The 21,489-nt window shown below is 37.3% G+C and overlaps 1 protein-coding gene across 1 annotated transcript; it reads left to right on the plus strand.

The window, feature by feature from the left end:
* The first annotated feature begins 818 nt into the window (after window positions 1–818).
* On the plus strand, window positions 819–14,560 carry LOC308411163 (nuclear GTPase SLIP-GC-like). Its single transcript, XM_080904936.1, has 21 exons — window positions 819–1,085; window positions 1,221–1,308; window positions 1,417–1,529; window positions 2,492–2,516; window positions 2,687–2,773; window positions 3,093–3,180; window positions 5,728–5,941; window positions 6,062–6,283; window positions 7,828–8,034; window positions 8,127–8,302; window positions 9,777–9,870; window positions 9,953–10,040; window positions 10,181–10,302; window positions 11,226–11,399; window positions 11,487–11,641; window positions 11,753–11,870; window positions 11,995–12,103; window positions 12,199–12,329; window positions 12,521–12,602; window positions 12,800–12,881; window positions 12,995–14,560. The coding sequence occupies exons 2-21, from the start codon at window positions 1,242–1,244 to the stop codon at window positions 13,062–13,064; spliced, it is 2,424 nt and encodes an 807-aa protein (XP_080761062.1). The 5' UTR covers window positions 819–1,085; window positions 1,221–1,241; the 3' UTR covers window positions 13,065–14,560.
* Window positions 14,561–21,489: the final 6,929 nt, after the last annotated feature.

The raw sequence follows: 21,489 nt of genomic DNA on the forward strand, positions 1-21,489 counted from the left end.
TATATTGCATATGCTTAAACATCTGATGAAGTATCAGTACTGATAAATGATCAAAATTATAATATTTCTGACTGTCTGAGGAAAAATTGAATCGAATTGGAATCCAACCGATTCTAGAAATCAGTGATGATAACCAGCCCTAGTGCCAAGGTAGGTATCCCCCTGCGCCAGAAGCCCGCACTGGGCTGTCCAAATCATGGACAAACAGTATCCCACAGCTGTTTATGTTTTTAAACCCATTTTGAAGAGAGGCATTTTTTCAAATGTATTGATAGCATAATGTTAAATATTCTTACACAGTTAAAAAAAACTACACGTACAATAAATTAAACCATAAAGATTTCTGTTATTAAAAGAGTTTGTACTTTATTTTATTGCAACCTGTAATTTGTTTCAGTTTACTTGTATTTGTTTTATTGTTTACAAAAGGTTTGAGGTGCGAAATACACTGCAATGGTGTTTGAAAACAAAACATGCGTGTGTGTGTGTGTGTGTGTGTGTGTGTGTGTGTGGTTGGAGGATGTGTTTGTGTTTTGGGGGTTATAAAACAAGATGATAGATACAAGATAATAGATAATATGCAACTTAACAGTTGTATTTTATCTATTGGGGGATGGTTCATGGGCTGATGACGGTAACAGAAAAGAGTGGCAATTTATATTTTTATTAGTATTTTTAAGGATTAAAGATGGTATTTATTATTAGGCTTTTTTTTAAAAAGTGTTTATCACCCAACATCGTTTCATTGTTGGAAAAAAAGGGCTCCGAGGGAGGGTGTTACCGCTCTTCCAGCCACGCCCATCTGCGCTGCACAAACACCTCCTCTTCCTGCCTTTCTCAGTTCTCCGTTCTGCTTTTCCTGCTCCCGCGTTACTCATGTTGGATTTACCTTTGTATTTTATGTATAGATGCAGTTGCAATTGTGCAGTCTGAGCCACAGAGTTCCAGTTTGTTTTTAACCGCATCTGTTTGTGGACTTTGCTTTTTGCTCGATTTTTATTTTTCCCGCCTGTTTCCTGTTTGTGTCTCACTGCTTCCCTCAGATCTCCCTCAGCAGCCTTTTCCAGCATTACTTCTAACAAAAGGTGAGCAGTTTGAACTTTTAATCTGAATTTAATATCACTGTCTCTGATTATATGTGCATTAAAGGAGAAGTCGATCACGAATGTCTAACCAGTAAAGCAGTATTGTCTGGTTAAATATTGCATTTTATCTTACAGTTTATCTTACATTTCTTGGTCATGGATGATTTCGTAAGAACCAAACTGGTTGAATGGGGGCTTAGTGAGTGGGTGGAAAAATTTAAAGGTAAAGTATTAACGTGAATCCCTGATGGGTACAGATATTGATTCTGATGTGATCTGTGAAGTAAGTTGAGAATAATCTTTATCTCTTCAACTTTATTTTTAATTACAGATCAAGAAATTGATGAAGAAAATATTTTTGAGCTTGATGATCGAGAAATTGAGAATTTGATCACAAAAGCTGGACCAAGAATGAGATTCAAGAAGAACCTCAAGCTGTTAAAGGTAATTAAGTTCTTTGACAATCATTGCTATTTTAGTGAACAGAGGTGACTTTATCTGTATATTTAAAAATGCACTGGCAGTAATAATCAGTGATGGGAAAAACCGCGTTAAAAGCAACTCTTTTACTTTTTTTCTGTAACTGGTAATCTGAGTAATTACTATTTCTATCGTTTTGTCTTGATGCATCAATCATGCAGATAAGTAAATCTCCAAAACTTGATTCTGTTCATCTGGACGTAGCGTTTTGTGTGAGAACCGTTTCGTCACTCATCCAAGTGACCTCTTTAGTTTCAGCTGACTGCAGTGCATTTGCATAATGACTGAAACCAGTCCAGTGAAGGAACAATGGGCTGGGAGGTCAGTTCCTTAATGTTAATTATGCAAATTCTCATGACCATTGATCAACAACCACTGACCAAAACCCACTGATCAATGGCCATGAATACCATTCAGAGAGTTGGGGAATGGCTGCAATTACAGCATTCTAAGATGGCGAAAGATGTACCCTTAGGCCCCCTCCTCGAAGTCAGAACAGAATCACCAATTACCAGAGTTTGATTCCTGGCGAGTGTTTTGCCAAGTGGGCAAAAACAGTTAGATGCATGAACAGGTTGGTGGTGTACCGGGGACTTCTGTTTAAGACTATGCTTCCTCCTCACCATCACCCAGTCATCTTGTTTACCCGACTGTTCGGGACAATTTGCCAGAGGGAGCTAGCCTTTGACTGGACAGGCTAAAGGGGCCTGGCTAGCTATAGGATTTTTAAGGGTGCGAAGCAAAGTCTCCAATTCTGTGATAAGGTAATTTATAATGTATTCTTCATCAGTCTGCTAGTTATAAATATAACTGCATTTAAGTTTGTTGATTGTAAAACTTGTATGCTAGTGTCCTTCAAATGTTGTTAAAGAGTAATGCCAATGCAAATAGTAATAATTTCCTGTATAACTCATATTCATCCTCAGGTCTTGCCATCCACAAGTGATACAGGTGAGACACATGTATCGTATTTATTGCATCTCATATTATTCTGTGTTTGCATAAAATATTGGTGCCTTTCAATCTACATAACTTTACTAAGAATAACTTTCAATGCTGAGAGAAACACATTTTTTGTTCTTATTTTTTGTTCTTATTTTTTGTTGTTTTTATACAATCAGGAAAGAGAAAATCAGATCTTCAAAGTGATGCCAGCAGGTTGCAGTCACCAGCTAAGCGACAGCGTCTGTCTATGCCAGGATTTGCAGGTATTTACGTCTCTTTCTAAACAGTGTCACAGTTTAAGACACTATAGGGTTAAATTTCTGTGCAGCACAATTTGTCCAACATGCCAGTTTCATCTTTGATGCTAGAAATTACTTTTTCTTTGGCCTGTTGTCAAAATTTAACAGTCAGCTTGATGTATGGTATAGTAAGTTTGATTGGTAAGTGGTCACATTATGGTCCTGATATACTCTAATTCACACAGGTTTGTTTTGTTTGTTTGTTTTTTTACATGAGATTTTACATTTTCTGTTTATTCTAGTCTATTTGTTTTAAATAGTTTTTGCCTTTCTTTGTCCACAGAATCAATCATACTGTCTGATGTGAAAAGCATCATGACATTTGTACATGCCAGACTAAATGACCAAGACAAACTCAGTGATTTCTTAAAGTGAGTATTAATTTTTTTCATATTTTGTAATGTATGGGCCTGGTTCCACTCCTGATCATGTGACAGTTTCACAAACAGATCAAAGAGAGGTTGTTTTTAAAGAAACCAAAAATGCAGAAAATATCTGTAAAACATCCTCAAAAACTGCTAGTTATGTGTAATTGAGTCACACAGAGAAGATGGTCCCTTTTCAAGAGTCTTGACACACGCAAAAATAAGCAGTATATTCACATGATCACAACAATTAAAATGATTCAGTCCAAACAAACTTTATGGATGTCACACTGGTTACACCAAGATACAGTCACAGGAATGAGTAACTACATTGATGAGGATTTATTAACCTAAATGCACTAATTGCACGTCTTTGGACTGTTGGAGAAAGCCAAAGTACCTGGAGAGAGCCGAGGCAAACATGAAAAGACAACACGTTCTCACTCCCAAAGCGTAACATGTTATGCTATGTGACAAATCGTCGGTATATTACGCTTCTGGCCACCCAACACGTCCCTATAATACGAAATCAGAAAAATTAAATGCTAACTCCGGGTCCGATAACAGGCAACCCACCCGCAGTAGATGCGCTCGGTGTGAGGTCTCGCACCAAGCTATCAAATACGGTGCATTTCTGGGCTTTTAAAAAAAACGCTATGCGTCGCCAGGTGTTTCATCGGATTTGAGGTGTTACCTCCTTTGACAGTATCACAGTATCAGCTTAAAGCACTTGTTGCAGGCTGCTGAGTTTGCATATTTTGCTGTGAAGTACAGCCAGGCTTTTGACCGCTTCGCCTTGGGCATTTTTAATCTGTAGCTCTGCTCTAAAAGAACGTATGTACCTGGACCCGCCTACTATCCTCGGAAACGTAAAATGATTGGCTAGAAGTGTATCACAGCTCAGGGAATAAAAGCACCGAAATAAAGCACCGAAATGTGCGCTGCTTTTCGGTCTGGTTACTACCGTTTATGTCAGATGGTACCCATCCCTAATTATGGGTATGTTACAATGTACACGGTATGAAGGTATTTTATGAATATGCTATAACTATAAGTATGTACAGGCTGTAGTGAGTGTACAAACTATCTACAGGCTATGAACAGGATTTAAATATGGTTAAAAATATGAAAACTATACAGAAATATGAAATATGAACTATACTGATTGTAGATATACAATTGTGAGTATTAATAAACAGTTGTAAACAGTTGTAGAACTATAATTATTGTATTGTACAGAATGATTGTCTATACAGCATTTACAGTAGTGCAGTTCAGATCAGTGAGATATGTGGGTAATTTCTACAGTGGTTATATAAAGTGCTAGTGGTTGTAAGGTTGGTGAACCACCACCTGAACCGGTCCATGTTATTATTTTGTGTATGAGGGTACAGTTGGCCATTTGTTTGTTTTGTCCATTGTATGTGTGTTCAGTTATAGGTGGTTGTAGGTGTGTGTATGTTCAGTCCATGAGTTTAATGTGGGTCAGAGTTCAGGAGTCTGACAGCTGTGGGGAAGAAGCTGTTACCACTACCTGATGGTCTTAGTCCTGTGGCTCATGTAGCGCCTCCCAGAGGGCAGGAGTCGAAGAGTCTTTGTGCTGGGTGACTGGGGCCTCTGATGATTTTCCCAGCCCTTTTCAGACACCTTCCTGTAGATGTCTTGTATGGCAGGAAGTGGTCTTTCACCGATGCGCTGGGCGGTTTTCATGACCCTCTGCAACGCCTTCCGGTCCGAGGCAGAGAGGCTCCCATACTAGACTGTTATACAGTTAGTCAGGATGCTCTCGATGGTGCAGCAGTAGAATTTCACCAGGATGTCTGAGGACAGGTGGTTCTTCCTCAGAGTCCTCAGTAAGAAGAGGCGCTGGTGAGCCTTCTTGACCAACTTGGAGCAGTTGGTCGTCCAGATGAGATCCTCGGAGATGTGGACTCCAAGGAGCTTGAAGCTGCTCACATAATCCACAGCCGTCCCTTTAATGTAGATGGGTGGATGTGGGTCAGCTTTCCTCCTGTAGTCCACGATGAGCTCCTTGATCTTCTCGGTGTTAAGCAGCAGGTTGTTGGTGTCGCACCACTCGGCCAGATGATAGTTTGGTTCCATATTCACCAATTAGTTTCTTGTGTCAGTCTGTTTGGTGTGTTGGTTCTTTGTTTAGCTATTTTACGTTATACTTTTGACTTAACAGCAGTACAACTATAGATCACAGAATGATTTATTAGTAAAATAAAACTATCAAAGTTAAGACCAACAAAGACTGATATTTTTAGGAGGTTTTGGTGACTTAACTACATTTTTTGCTGTTCCTGTTATCTACCAACTCTTGGGGGAAACATTTTAGCTTTAACTGACACAAAAAGGAAGATGCTGATCAAAACAACATACAGTAAACAATTAGTGGTGTATGTGTATAAAACTAAAATATTTAGTGATATTTCATTTGATGATCACTACCATGATTATAACTCTCTTTGAAACTCTCTTTTTTAAAGCGTGCATAAAATGTTTTCATGACTGAATTGTTTAACCCATATTTAAAATCTCGTTCATCAGGAAAAAGATCAGTGATTTGGAGACAGACAAGAGGGAGCTGGTTGGTGTCTTTGGTAAAACCGGGGCTGGAAAGAGCTCTTTGATAAATGCCATCATTGAAGAGAAGAATCTTTTACCTTCAGGAAGCATCAATGCCTGCACCTCAGTCATGATCAAAGTGGAAGCTAACGCACACAACAAGTATGAAGCAGAAATTGAGTTCATCACAAAGGAGGTAAAATGAATTCTCAAAGTTTGATTTGTACTTAAAACTAAATCATTTGTTATAGTGCAGTTCTTGGAGCTTAAGGCTGGGTACATGCCTCAATAAATTGCTTGTCATCTATTTTTGTAGGAGTGGAAAGATGAGTTGTGGTCATTTCATCAGCTTCTTGACAATAATGAAAATCAGGAAAAGGAAGGCGACGAAGATTATCGTGATGCTGTTGAAAAGCTGTCAGCACTTTATGGAGAAGAATGGAAAGAGAAGTCCTCTGAAAACCTCATGGAGAACAAATATTTCAAAGAAATTCCAGAATTTCTCCAATCCAGGCGAAAGATATTGAGATGTGAATCAGTAAGACAAACTCATATTGCTACTATAACACACAGGGGATGCTGGGAAGGGCACACAGGTGAAACTAGGACAACCTGGACACAAAAAGGGAACTGACCAAATAAACAAAAGACTAAGGCTACGTTCACACTGCAGGCGAAAGCGCATCAAATCCGATTTTTTTGACACTATGCGACCCATATCCGATCATGGTGTGACAGTGTGAACGGTGCAAATCCGATATTTTCAAATCCGATCTGGGTCACTTTTGTATGTGGTACTGAATCCGATACATATCCGATGTTTTAGAAAGCGACTGCTGTTTGAACGGTGCATTAAATCCGTCTTTTACGTCACCGACACAAGACAGAGGCCAATTATCAGCGCCGGAGAAGCGCCCGAGAAGACATCGCGGTCGCTTCCTGGCCATCCAGTGTAGATGTCAGTGAAACTGTTGGGAAGACAACGTTGGAGAAACGTGAACATTTTATTTGTACTGTATAATCTGTAGATTCTGACAGAAATCTGCAACTATCCTTTGAAGCACCGCTCCTCTCTAAAACAGCAATAAGGATATTTATTAGGTTATTTACATTATTATGTAAATATTATATTAACGGCCATCTGTCAAACAATACTGTTTGCTCTGGGTCTAAAGAGCGCGCTGTGTGTGAAGTCTTCTTTTGCGCATGCGGGCCGCTTTAAGCCTTCACACTAGAGCGCGTTTGCTGTCGCATTTTATTTGTAGTGTGAACACGCAGACAAAAAAATTGGATTTGATCAAAAAATCGGAATTGAGCATTAACACCTGCAGTGTGAACGTAGCCTAAGAACTAAAAACATATCTCACTTCTGAAAATAGCATGCAGCATAGATTCAAAAGTCCAAAAAACAAAACACTGAAAACAGATCCAGTGATCAAAACAAAACAGATCTTACTGAGATCCCACAATGATCTTTAGATGATCACATTGCCAGAAAAAATAAATCTGTTCTTGTAATAACTGGTTAACAAGACCCAAGTTTGGTCCAGGTCCGTGATGTAGAGCATGATTGTTTTTATTTTAAATAATCGCAGTAAGAACCTTTTCCCTTATCACACAACAGTGATCAGTTCCCTATTTTAACCTACTCTTACACTTTAAATCGCACCGTAGAAATTCACTGCTGAGCAAATTCAGCAAAGACTGAATCAAAGTGGCCACAAAGTAAATCAGTGTCTGACAGTCAGTTAAAGTGGACAACTGTGCAAAATGCCGACATGAAGTAGTCTCTGCTAATAGTAATACTGGCTGTTGAGAACAAGAGTGTTCATAGCACGATTTAAATAGAGAATAAAAATTAAATAAATCATAAAAATCTATTTTCATTTTGGATTTGATTGTTTTTCTTGGTCCAATATAACACAAAGGGAAGCTTGTACATGACACAATCTGATCATTTAAATCTAAAACTGAACACTAATTACTTAACCTTTTTTATGTCACTGACTTTTTAATGAATTCTATAAAGCACATTCTGTGAGGACTGAAATTAAACTGCACTGCTTTTACTATTTATTGCAGGCTAATGAACTTTCTGCACAGTTTGTCAAGTACACAAGAAGTGAGTCAAAACAAGGAGAAGGCAATGAAGGAAAAAAGTGGTTTTGGCCACTAGTGAAGTGTGTGACTGTCAGGGTGCCAAACAATCCTTTTCTCCAGCATGTCACACTTGTGGACCTTCCTGGAAATGGCGACTGTAACAAGAGCAGAGATCAGATGTGGAAAGGGGTAATTCACATTTACTGCTCTTTGCTTATACTGTGTTTTCTGTAAACAGTCATCTTTCAATGAAGCACTGAGACATGTTATTCTCCTTTCAGATAGTTGGAGAGTGTTCTACTGTGTGGATTGTGACTGAAATTAACCGAGCAGCATCAGAGAAAGAGGCCTGGGAGATCCTGGAAAGTGTCAGTAGTCTGATTGGAAATGGTGGCGAATGTCAGCAAATTCACTTTATCTGCACCAAGTCTGATCTTCTTGATGATTCAGATGATCTGTAAGTACATTTTGAATGCTGATCAACTACAGGGTGTTTCCATGTAAGATAAACGCAGGCTAGAATGAAACACAGAGTTTAGCCTTTTTTTTTTTTAATAATACAGAACATTTGGGTCAAAGGGAGTCTGAGATGCAGATACAATTTTATAAAGTTTATTGAATATGGTGGACTGAGTAATAAAGAGAGAGGGAGTGGAATAGTGGAGAGTGGCAAAGGTAGTAGATTTTTTTTAGTTGTAGAGGGACAGCAAGCTCTCTTGGTGAGCAATAACAGAGCAGGAGGAGAAAGAGTTGCAACTGGCATCATTGCAGCTTTTATGTATGCACAACTGATGTGAAGTTTAATAGGTTTATTTACAATGAAAGAAAAATATAAACTGAATAAACTAATATGAACTGGTGAATTAGTGGAGAACACCACCGTAGGTGGCAGAGATGCAGTGCCACAGGCAGTCTTTAAATACAATCTAGGCGATGACAATGAGTTATATGTGTGCGACAGTCAGGGAAAGCTCAGCTTGGTCAGAAAGGGAGCCTCCCACATTTCCGCCTAAAGGCCAAGGCTACGTCCACAGCTACACTGGTATTTTTGAAAACATAGCTTTTTCTATAGGTTTGGGCTTTTCATCCACACGTAAATGGCGTTTTGGATCACTGAAAACTGAGATTTTTATAAACTCCTGCCAGCATGGAGATTTTCGAAAACAGTTTTTGCATTTACCCGTGGACGAGGAATACGAGGAGTTAGTCACGCAACATCAAACATGACGCCACGCTGTGCGCCACGTGATTGTTTACATTTGATGAATTTTCAAAATGGGAGACAGAAACAAAATACTATCTGCATTTTTTTACACGCTTACATGTACACATGCAGTTACTGCCCTTCTACTTAGAAAGACAGAGGTGTCAGAGTAAAATACACAGACGCTGTCACAACCCAAGTCCTAACACCAATGCCTTTTTCATTTTTTAATAAATTTAATTTTTTTAAATTAAATATATGTATGCATGCATTTTGTCCATTCTTAGTTGTGAGTCTACACCAGCCGTATTTCAGAGAGCTGTGACTCATGATTATAAATCACTAAGACAAATGTAAAATTGTCAGTTTCTTTCTTTATTGAATAAACTCTGGCCAAAAGAGCTAGTGAGATAAAATCCAAAATACAGTTTAGTTATTAACATTTGAAATAATGAAGGCACTTGAAAAGAAAAGAGGACATAATTCTAGTAAGTTAGGAGTTGGCATGTTCTTGACAGCGTTTGACTTTGTTTTTGCGTTTACATGTGAACAGAGATATTTTTTAAAAAGTGCACACGTCGATGCGATTTTTAAAAAATGAAAAAACACCTTTGTACGTGGGGACGTAGCCCAAGAGTAAATCAAAACCACCCAGCCTGCCCCAGATTAATGATGGTGATAATAATAGTGATGATGGTAACAGTACATATATGCACATTTGTTGTAGTTCATCAGCTGATATCCATGATCGAATAGTTAAAAGAAACATTCAAGCCAAGGATGGAGTAAGGAAAGCATTCAACGAGCGAACCAAGATTAAGGTGAGTTTTATAGGCTTACAGAAAATAATACAGACTCTCCACAGTTGCAAAGATGCTTTAAAATTAAATCATTTTTCCGCAGAAACACTTCACTGATGACAGTTTCAAAGTGTTCACAGTGAGCTCCAAAGAGTTCCTAAAAGGGAAGCATCTAAATCCAGATGAAACTGGTGAGTGAAGTCTCCGTTTTGCTAACAGAATATAAACAGCTGAAATGCACATGTTGTTTTAGTTTGCTCTGACTGAAAGAAGGATTATTTAATTTGAATTTAAGTAATGTCAAACTGGCACTGAAATTTCTTCTCAACAGAAATACCTCAACTTCAGGGATTTTTGCAAGATCTCAATGACTGTCACTCAGAGACAGTAAACTATGTGAATGGAGCTCACGGGATTCTGTCTCTGATTCACGGAGCCAACTCCAGAGGAGTGGTAAGGTCAACTAATGCTGGGAATACACTGCGATTTTTTTCAGTCGCATTATTCAGCTTCTGCGCAAACTGTACGATTGAATCGCAGGGGTGAGAAGTTCGTAGGTCACGGTGCAGGGTCTCACACTATATGGCCTGATGTGCTCACACTGTGCGTCCATAACACATAACACAAAATCTATCTCTCCCTCTCTGTCTTTTACTCACACAGACACACACACCACCACCATCAACATTACTAAATTGCTAATGAAAAACGCAGCTGCAAATGAGCAGCAATATCCATCCAACTATTTTCACGGTTGTTGTGGTCGTGATAATTTTGTGAGGCCACATCGAAAAGACTCAGATGAGCTTGCCAAAGTTCTACAAGTTGTGCCTCCATCGCTTATGTCCAGATCACACGCTCCACTGCCGTGCTGCTGCTCCACCTTTTCACTTCTGAAAGATGGAGCTGTGTGCGCAGTGTGAGAGGCTGCGTTGACACCCTCGCAACGAGCGACAGGATTTCAAACAGGTTTGATTTTCTTACGAGATCGGGAACTGATCGTGAGGTATTAATCGCTTCTTGTTACCCCACGTATACTACACGATGCATGACACACGATTAGGGGAAAACTTGGACCAATCCCGAAAACGGTCGCACGACTGAAAAATCGTCTCAAAATGGACCATAAATCGCAGAGTGTATGCCCAGCATTAAAAGATACACATTCTCTTACATGTTGAGATTTCCAAATTTTTTCGAGTATCTTGTTTTTATAATCTATTAATTTATGATTTATTAATTGATTCATTTATTTTTGCTGTTCTATTTTACTTCTCAGGTTCTTATTACAGGACAGTGACTTTTAAAATCAATTGATTTCATAAATCTATACGAACAAGTTGTTTTTCTGACTTTATTCCTTCAAAAATTTTCAGGATGATAAAAAACCCGAGGTGTGTGCAGAACTTGAGAAAAACACGAACATCCAACTTCGTAATGTCAACAAAGAAATGGAAGACGCCTATACGGCTTTTGAAAAGTATCTTGATGATGGCGTTGAGAAATCCAAAGGATCATACGGAGAAAAACTCAAGAACTTCTTGTATCGTGTATGTATTTTAAATATAGTTACAACAAAACAACATATTTTACATGAATATGTGTTTAAATACTTCTTCTTTTCTTTTCTGTTTTAGGGAAAGAAGGGTGGTGCTTTTCACAAGGTACTGAAGTGTGTTGTTAAGAATGGTGGCGTCTACAAACCAAAGAAAGGGACCCTAATTAACCTTAATATGAAGTTGGCTTCCTGTCTGATTGACAGCATTGATGATGAATTCAGAAAGACCTTCCCGTAAGAAAAGACAAGTTCTAAACAGTCACATAATATTATCCAAGCTATGTAATCATAACATATAAACTTGCCAATTCTGCCATTAATAACCACAATGTTTATATGTTTTAGAAATGACTCAGAACGTGGAGCATTCAATGGAGTCATCGATACATTTTCACTTAACACTGATTCTCTGTTTGAAAAGTACAAAAATGCTGAACTGCAGCTCAGATTTCTCAAGACAGAGGTAAGAGATGAAACTTTACTGACATAATGGACAGTAAATGGAAAACATGAAAAATTAACCTTAGTTTTATGGCTTGATGTGATTTCAAGTGATGTTCATCCATATTTCATGTTTGTTCTCTAAGGAAGAAAAAATTAAGGCAAAACTGAACAGAACGATGCGGAAACAGAAGAAAAGAGTCTACAGCAGTCTGACAGAGACAATTGAAGACATTATGGATGAAGGCTACAAGAGTAAGAAATAAGATCAGAGATTCACAAAAACACATATTTATATTTATCATTATTCAGAAAGAGAAATCTGATTGGAGCTTTCTGTCTTATTGTAGAGGCTGCAGAATTTAGTGGAAAAGACACGCTGTACAACATGAGGGAGACTATTACGGACCACGTGCACTCAAAGGAGGACATGTTTGAGAGGGCAAAAAATACCATGTTGGAGAAATTGCACACTTTGATGGTTTGTCATGTTTTATGAAAAAATGGGATGAACATATGAAGGCTTTTTCCATATTTAACTGGAATAGACTTACACAAAAATATGTTTCCATTTATGTTTTTATGCAGTATCTGAGAACCTTCTAAATGTAATTGTATTTGACTTAACACAATATTTTGATCTGTGATAAGTAATAACCATTTTTAAAATAGGAAAAAATCCTGAAGACTCTGGAGGAAACTATGAAGGAATCCATTGAACGTTCATTCAAGACTGATGGGGGCTTACTCCCAGGTAAACAGGACAATTTGCTGTATTTACATTTGATAAAGCTTCCTTCCTTTTCTCTTTATCGTTGAAACCTGATAGCACAGTGTATTTACCTATTTGTCTCTCTATTTTTAAAATTAACTTATAATTTACAGTCACACACACTATTACGTGAGTCACTCTTGGGGAGGAAACAATTCAAAAAATGTTTTGTTTTTCAGATGTTTCAACAGAGCTTGAGATGGTGAAGAAACATTATGATAAACTTGTAGGCACTCCAGATGATGAAACATCACTAACTGGGTAAATTCTTATACGTCATCATCAGTATTATATAGAATATTTTACATTTAAAAAAATATATATATATTTTGGTCCTTATTGCTCATTGTTAAACCTTTTTTTGGATGTTTCAGATTTGCTGACCAGGTAGAAACTGCAGAAACCTGGACACAAACAGGTCTTACCAGAGGAAGTGCTGTTTAAAACAAAAAACCATCCGATTTGGTCTCAATCATTTTCAGTTGTTTTTATTTGGTCCCTTTAAAAGTTGTTTGGTGACATTTGACTTTGATTTTGTGAATGTCATTATAAGTGATTGTGGACTTTTATTTCTGTAAGACATATTTATCTTTTAATGTTTTAAATATTGAGGCTGACAAAGAAGTTTGCGGAAAACTGAAAGAGATTCACATCACATCACTCTACATATATTTCAAATCTATTTTAATCGTTTTATTTTATGAGTTTAGTTATGGTTCATTCAGATGACAATGCAATGATATAGCACATTTCAGTACATATAAAATCAGTGTACTTAACACACTAGATAAAAAATGGTAACACTTTATAATACAGCCCACAACTAAGGTGTAATTAAATGGAACATCAATGTATTTTATCTAAAATTACAATTAAAATTGTGATTATATTTACCTACAAATATTTAAAGGTAACAAGTCATCCAGACCATTGTTCCAAGATTTTTAGTATTAATGACTCCTAAAATTTATCTTGTAAACGTTGATTGGTCAGTTAGGGTAAGTAGCTCTATCTCCATGCAGCTACAGGACTAGTTTTATCCCTCTACATTGTGTCCATCTTTTCCTCCAATAAATGTTTAATTTTAGTAGTTCTTTTCATTATGGAATTAACTGTCTGATTATGAGATTCAAAGTAGTTTTTCATCTCAACCTTTCACACTCAAATATGTGTTTTTGACAGGTTTTCATACATTAGAGCCACAGCAGAGGGTGTTTTTCTTAAAAACAATATCTGAATTGGGATTAGATGGATTTGTGTATGAAAAACACAACTAGTCATAAATTTATTTGTAAAACCTAAAGTTTCTGGGGGTTTTTTTCCAAGCACCCATTCATAATTCCTGTTATTCTCTTTAATTGTAAGTTTCTTGGTCCCAACAACCTTTCTCACCTGTCACCTTTCTTTATTCTTCACAAAAAAATTAATTATGAAGATTGTTTTGGCAGTAGTATCAGCTGACTCTTTTTTGATATTTTGCGCTGTTGACAGAAGTTAAGTTTGTCTAACGTGCACCTCTGTCTCATCTAACAGCCATTGTTGTTGCAGGTCTAGTACTCTGTGTCATTTGAGTCCCCACAAAAGAACTGAGTGTATTATGTATAAAAATACACTATCACATTATTTCTAAAAGCTTGTCTTACATTGTTAATCCCAATTTACCTTAGAAATAAATTATATGTTTCGGGAAATTTTTTTCTCTCCTTTTTTTTTTTAGCACAATTATCCTAAAATGCCATCATTTTTGTGCATTTTTGTTCCTCTTCATTATAGCCTTACTCATAATATTATAGCGAGATGTCCTTTTAATTCTAATTTTCTAATGCTTAAAGTCTTTGAAGTAAGTCCCTGAATTGTCTTTACCCCCATTACTCCCACAGAAATCCTTATGAATATCCTGAATGTGAATTCTTTTTTTTTGTTGTTGTTTGTTTTCTTTTGTTTTTTTTAAGGAAATCTAAAAAATTAAAACCAGAATAAATATCAGTCTGTCATCAACCTTTTCTTCCATTTTTCTGAATGATTCACAGATGTGTTAAAGCATAGCATGCCCACCCTCTTATGGTTACTTACAGTATAAACAGCATCACATAAGTCAGTGATTCTTAACCATGGGGCTGCGAGCCACACCTTAAGAGCCGCAAAATACTTTTGGTTATTGTTCCCTGTCCATGACAATCTCAGTCTCAATACAGCTTCACACCATTTGGTGGGAGTTGTTTAAACAGCCTCAAAAAGCAAGAAGAAGAAGACAGTCTGCCTGCTGTTTGCAGTTAGCAAAATATATGGAGAAGTTCTTAAAATGCAAAAAGGAAGATAAAGGTGACAACCCCCTCCCAAAAGTCAAAATGTTTGTGCAAGTACAGCTTTGACTTCCTGAAGCATGCGGTTTGTGAACAGAGGAAATGAGGCGGACCCGAGAGCCCAATGTGTGGAGTAATGCTATACATTGAAGCACTGAATTGATTTGGCCTGCCACTGTATATATGTGCCATGAGATCATCGGAGGGGCTGCTGCAAAGAACACTCAAACGACACTGCGAGCCACCGTATCATGGACATGACCTTAGACATACAGCATCAGCTTCTAGAAAGAATAAAAATACTATCTTTGTCTCTTTACAACTAGATCAGTCCCTTTTTTCTCTTTCGTTGTAGTAAAATTGAATTATTAATTATTTTTGTGTTATTAACCTTGACTTGAGCCTTTCAATTTCTACTTGCAGTTTGATTTGTTTCATGAATTGTTGACCTGTTTGGCATTTTGTTTTATTTCCAGGTTCACATACATGTAATAAATAAATGTCTTATTACATTGTATAATGTCGTCATCATCATGTTTATTTGGCAAGGTTTTAGCTTTTAAGATCAGGTGGAATTGATTTATTTATTAAATATAAATCAAACCAAAAGCAAAATTAATTTATTCAATACAGTGTTAATATGTGAATGGGCTCTGGTCCACTTTGTAGTGAAAACGTCAGGCCCTGAGATAAAAACAAAACAAAAAAAACAAAATGTAAGAACCCCTGACATAAGTGATAATGGCTAATTTAAGCAAAAAGCGTCTTCCTCGTTTTCCACAGTAACAAGGTGGACATAGTAATGAGCAGGTCGATCATTGATGTGATAGGCCCATTTTGTGTGTATTTTTAATTTATTCAAAGTATGAGAGGTGGTGGATTTGATCTAGAAAACCTGTTTAGTTTGAAATATTAGTGAGGACTCACTTGACCGTAGTCTTACAACCGACTGCCCACGGCTGTTGCATTTGACAGAGTAATGCGGCTGCTTCACTTAGGCTACTAGCAGGTTATTGAGTAGACATCTGTGTAGCGGTTTGAAATGTACCACTTTTTCCTTGTCAGGAAATAACTTCCTGTTCATCTGAAATGGCTTGGTTTTCAGTGGAGAGTGTTTCAGTAATAATATTCTTTATGGCACCTCATAGCATTTTTGACCCATGACAGAGATGTATTAAAATAAAATGAAAAAAAAATGTAATTTCAAATCAAACTTAACTTGAACAATAAACTTATTGCCATACATTTTACATTTGGTAAGTGGTCAGTAAGAATGCGATACATTGCTCATTTTGTATATCAGTTTGTTCATTTTGCTCATTTTGTTATAATGGTTCCTAATTCCTGCTAAACACTTTCACTCTGACAGAAGCTAGAATACTCTCTGACATGAAAGTCATAATGAACAAAGTCAAGCACCATATAAACGACAAAGAACAGCTTGGTGCTTTTATAAAGTGAGTATATAAACATTTAAGTAAGACCTTTTACTTTAGGGATAATTAAGCGTTATTTATACAGAGGACCAAATCTCTTTTTGTAAGACCATTCTGGTCAAAGGAAATCATACACATAAGACAATAACATATATATGTTATTATATGTATACTATTACTATTATTATTATTTATAATAATACATTATATATATATATATTATTCATTCATTTATGTCTGTATTAATGAGGCATGGTGTATTAATTGCTCTGCGAACTGAAGTAGAGTAGAAAGGTTTTATATAAGTACCAGTACATACAACATACTAAATGACATCATTCTCCAGAAGACACAGGAAAGATTATCCTTTAACTTCCCAAACTCTCCCTGCACCACCTTCATCTCTGAGGAGTCCCCCTCCAATCATAAGGCTCACAGTCAGAGCATTCTGCGGCACAGGGTCCTCCCTCAAAGGTGCAGACATGTCTTTAATTCAACTTCCAGCTTCAACAGGAGGGATCAGAGTGGTCTCTGGGTATGACATACAATGAAAAAGAAAAAAATGTTTTGACACAAATACAGAAAAATTAAGGAAACTTAAAAAGAACTAAGCGATTGAAATAAATCTTTGAAAATACTGTTGCACAGTGTAGTTGGGTTTACAGAAAAAGAAGCAGGCCAAGGATTAGCTGAAGTGATTTAAAGATTAATGACAGGAACAAATACATTTGTTTTAAGACTGTGTTCAGCTGACTCAGTGAAAGCTAACTCTAGCACTATCAGAGCTGTGATGAAGATGTATTTTTTTCTGTCTGTGAATAAAAATCATTCATGACTGATTCTGTATTTGTAACAACAGCCTAGTGTCAAAGCTCAGCATAAAGCCAGCAGCTGTATTATCACAGCACATCATCATCATCCATAACCCATACCAGGACAGACTGTCAGAAGCTCATTGACAAGAGTACTTACAACATGAAAACCACACACATAAATTTTAAAAAAGAAATAAAAACAGCAGGTCTATTTCTGTCAGTGAGTGTTTTTAATGTTCGTAAGACATGAACACAACACTGTCAGAATATTTACCATTACAACATGACAGCGGCACACACAAATAAATGAAACCTCCTGTTCATTCATTATTTAGCTAATCACTTCAGCACAGCTGACACAACTGTTTAACCAAACGGTGGACGTTAACTGTCATGAATCCGATAAACCTTTAAAGCACAGCTGCATATTCATTCTGTAGGTTTACTCTTATTTCAAATAACCCTTTTCTTACCTGTGATTAATGAACACAGAGCTCTGAGATCTGATTTCATCTCTGGAAGTGGAAAGTGACTCAAAACAACACCGGAAAACCATAGTGGACAAAAATATATTACATCTGTAGCGATTTAGCACTACCATAAAGAATGAATGGGAAACTGTTTTGATCCATTTATCTAAGGTTGTGTGACATGTTTCTCATTTTCCACTTTCAGCATGTTTGACAAAAGCAGTGCACAAAGTGCCACTTTCAGTATCCCTGCACTTCCTAGAAAATCACAAAGCGTTGTCCTTTTATACTTTAGAGAAAGGAGCAAATTTACCAGATTATCATCAAGTCTTTTATTATGTCACAGAGGTGGAATGTGTTAAAAAAAACATTTTGAGTACTCCAAATACTGTTTATGCAAATCATTTCTTAGATGACATAATATAATATTCATGGCTCTTACATACAGGCAACATGCTTCAGGAGATACAAACTTTTTACAGGTTTAAGGGGACTCAGTTTACTATTTTAGACCAATGAAGTTATAATTTATTAAAAGTTGTAATTAATACCTGTATCACCATGTTCTAAGTTAGTGTTTATAAATTAAGAACATGTCCCTCTGGTGTTCCTTGGTGTCCACCTTGCAGAGAACCTCTCCTGGACACTCAACACCAACTCCATAACCAAGAAGGCCAAGCCATGTCTCTGCTTCCTGCGGAAGCTGAGGAAATCCAACCTGCAAGTATGAACTCTATAAATTCAAATTTTTTATTTGTCACACACACACAACCATACACAGTATGAAATGGGGGTGAAATGCTTGTAGCTGTACAATGCCCAACCATTAAATGACAGAAAAAAAGTTTTACAATATTTACAATTTACAGGTTACTACAAAATTTACAAATTAACTTAGGAATTTACAGTAAAGAATGTGCAAATAGCAGAAGAGATTATAGGAAATGTGTGGTGGTGCGTGTGGTGATGTGATATGTGTGAGAGTCCAGTCTTATAGTGACATGTGTGGGAGAGTCCAGTCCTACACCTGGTTCAGGGCCCGAATAGCCTGGGGGAAGAAGCTCCTCTTCATTCTCTCTGTTTTGGCCTTAAGGGAGCGGAAGCGCTTCCCAGACCTCAACAGTGAAAAGAGTCCATTGTTGGGATGGGAGAGGTCTATCATAATCTTCCTAGCTTTGGACTTGCACCGCTTGGTGTAGATGGACAGCAGGTCAGGGAGCTCTGATTGAATAATGCGTTCGGCTGAGCGCACCACTCTTTGCAGATCTCGTCTGTCCTGCTTGGTGCTGTTCCCAAACCAGGTGCAGATGTTTGCCGTCAGGACGCTCTCGATGGTGCAGGAGTAGAAGTTCTTGAGCACCTTCAGTGGCAGATGGAAGTCTCTAAGTCTTCTGAGGAAGAAGAGACGCTGACGGGCTTTCTTAACCAGGGTGTTGATGTGGCAGGACCATGACAGGTCCTGAGTGATGTGGACACCCAGGTATCGGAAACTGTCCACTCTCTCCACTGGCGTGCCACTGATGATGAGGGGTTTGTAATTCCTCGCCTGCTTTGTAGTGAAGTCCACGATCAGCTCCTTAGTCTTGCTGATGTTTAGGAGGAGTTAGTGTTCTCCAAATACTTTGAAATTATAATCCAACATTGCACGAGAGAAAGAAACAAAAATTATAATTTGTAAATTCATTGTGTTCGGTAGCACCTAATCCCTTTAATTTCCAACTTTGAACTCCCAAGGCTGGCTGATCATGATGGAAACTAGAGGAAGAATCCTGAATGCTCCTACTTTTAAAGCCCATTTGCACATATGCATGACACCCTCCTTCCCCCTTCCTCTTACCAAATGTGGTTTGCTCTGTGAACCCCATCCTGTTGTTTCTCTCCCTCTCTGTGATGTTTCACACTGATAAATTTGGGAAAAGGGTCAGTTATTCATTATAGTGGTTATGTTTTCTCATCCATATAAAGTACTTTATTGTGCATTTATATGATATAGCTGTTTCACACATGAATATGTTCTTCTTTTTAGCTCTATCACGTGTACAATATACAGTGGAACCCCGACTTACGAAATTAATTTGTTCCAGAGGGTCTTTCATGAGTCAAAATTTTCGTAAGTCGAAGCACCTTTTTCCATTGCCTTTTGAGTGAGGCGATGCTGGCTGAAGACGAAGTTCTTGGTGGAGGAGGAGGTGGCGGAGGTTGAAGAAAGCATACATATGCATGCATACATACATACGTGTACATGTAGGGGAGACCGGGGATAGTTGTAACATTTTTGACATTTCTGTCTGTAAATTGGAGCTCGTTTAAGGTAGTGGATTCAAAATGTAATGCAAAGTATTTACATGTCTCTGCTATTAAATAGTGCAGCTATTTTCTCTGCAGCACAATTACCCATTGCATGGTATGGTCTCATACACAAAGAGTGAAATGTTACAATTAACCCCATAGTCTGGGTTAGTTGTAACATATCCTGGGGTGAAATGTAACACAATGAAATAAGGGTACTAACAAAACATTAACATGTAATCTTTGTTTATTCAACACATGAATGCACTTAGAGCCATTCATGTAGCTGTGTGTGTGTGTGACAGAATGCAGAAATCTAGCTTTTGAACATATTCCAACCCCCCAAAAAAGTCAAATTATGGAATTTTCTGCAACTGAATATTTCATTAATTTTGGTTGGTCTTTCTTGAGTTTGGCCTCATTGGCTCAGTTGGCATTATAACCTACAACTCGTGCACCAATTTTGAACATAACAATGAAGCTGAAAAAATGTAGTTGTTCACCAGCATCGCAATTCCATTACTTTTATCATGGCTTACCTTGGTGTGGTTTGCAAAGTGCTTCAGAAAGATGAGGAAATATTGCCGTTAAGTGCCTTCGTAACTTGAATTTTTCGTTAAATGGGGTCTTCGTAAGCCGGGGTTCCACTGTACTTTCCTTCATACACTTCATGCATAATCATGTATTAATTACACATGAATGTTATGCGTTTACCAATCACAGCATACTTAATATAACTTCTTTCTTAATCATAGATGGCAAACTCAGAGAATCTCACATCTCTTAGACTTCCACAATATAAACATGATTAACTATTTACAAAATAATATTTAAATAAACTCAATTTTATCACTCTGCATCCCGATTCCCATAAAAAGGCTGGATGTTCAGACGAACCAGGGGATCTCATTGTCTTTAGTACTTTGAATCTGGAATGAAAATCATTTGTTTTCACTTTATTATCACATCACAAACTGCAGATATTTTATGTGGCCCTACAAATGTTTTCATGCTGTCCCTTTTTGTGTTTTGCATAATTTAAAATGAATACAGCAGGGAGGAAAAGAATGCATGTTTGTGTGAACCACAATCATTTTATGTAGCAATAAAACATTTGAGTATGTTCAATACGCCATTCTAAAAACACAAACACTGATTCAGCAACAAATTAGAGCCACGATTTATCAATTCTTTTTGCTTTAATTGTCAGTGAATTTATCAGGTATACACCATAATTCAGCAAGTCAAACTTTACAGTTGCATATTATTTGTTGTTCGAGGGTGGGCTGTTAACTATGACAGAGAACATTTACAATTTATATTTTTATTAGTATTTGTAAGGATTAAAAATGGTAGTAAAGATTTCAGACTGAGGTTGTTGTTTTCGGCCCTGAATATCTTAGAAATATGGCACCTAACCAGATTTTTACTCTGGATGGCATTATCTTCACTTCCACTAACACTGTGAGGAACCTTGGAGTGATTTTTGACCAGGATATGTTCTTCAATGCACATATTAAACAAATATGTAGGGCTGCTTTCTTCCATTTGCGCAA

This window comes from Rhamphochromis sp. 'chilingali' (assembly GCF_963969265.1).
Source record: "Rhamphochromis sp. 'chilingali' genome assembly, chromosome: 15".
Lineage (NCBI taxonomy): Eukaryota > Metazoa > Chordata > Actinopteri > Cichliformes > Cichlidae > Rhamphochromis > Rhamphochromis sp. 'chilingali'.

Excerpts from the sequence above, each read along its gene's own strand:
- LOC308411163 (XM_080904936.1), top strand. The coding sequence starts at position 1,242 with ATGGATGATTTCGTAAGAACCAAACTGGTTGAATGGGGGCTTAGTGAG. Across the intron at positions 12,330-12,520 it reads AGAAATTGCACACTTTGATG|GAAAAAATCCTGAAGACTCT; the intron begins GTTTGTCATGTT and ends TTTTTAAAATAG. Across the intron at positions 12,882-12,994 it reads GATGAAACATCACTAACTGG|ATTTGCTGACCAGGTAGAAA; the intron begins GTAAATTCTTAT and ends TGGATGTTTCAG.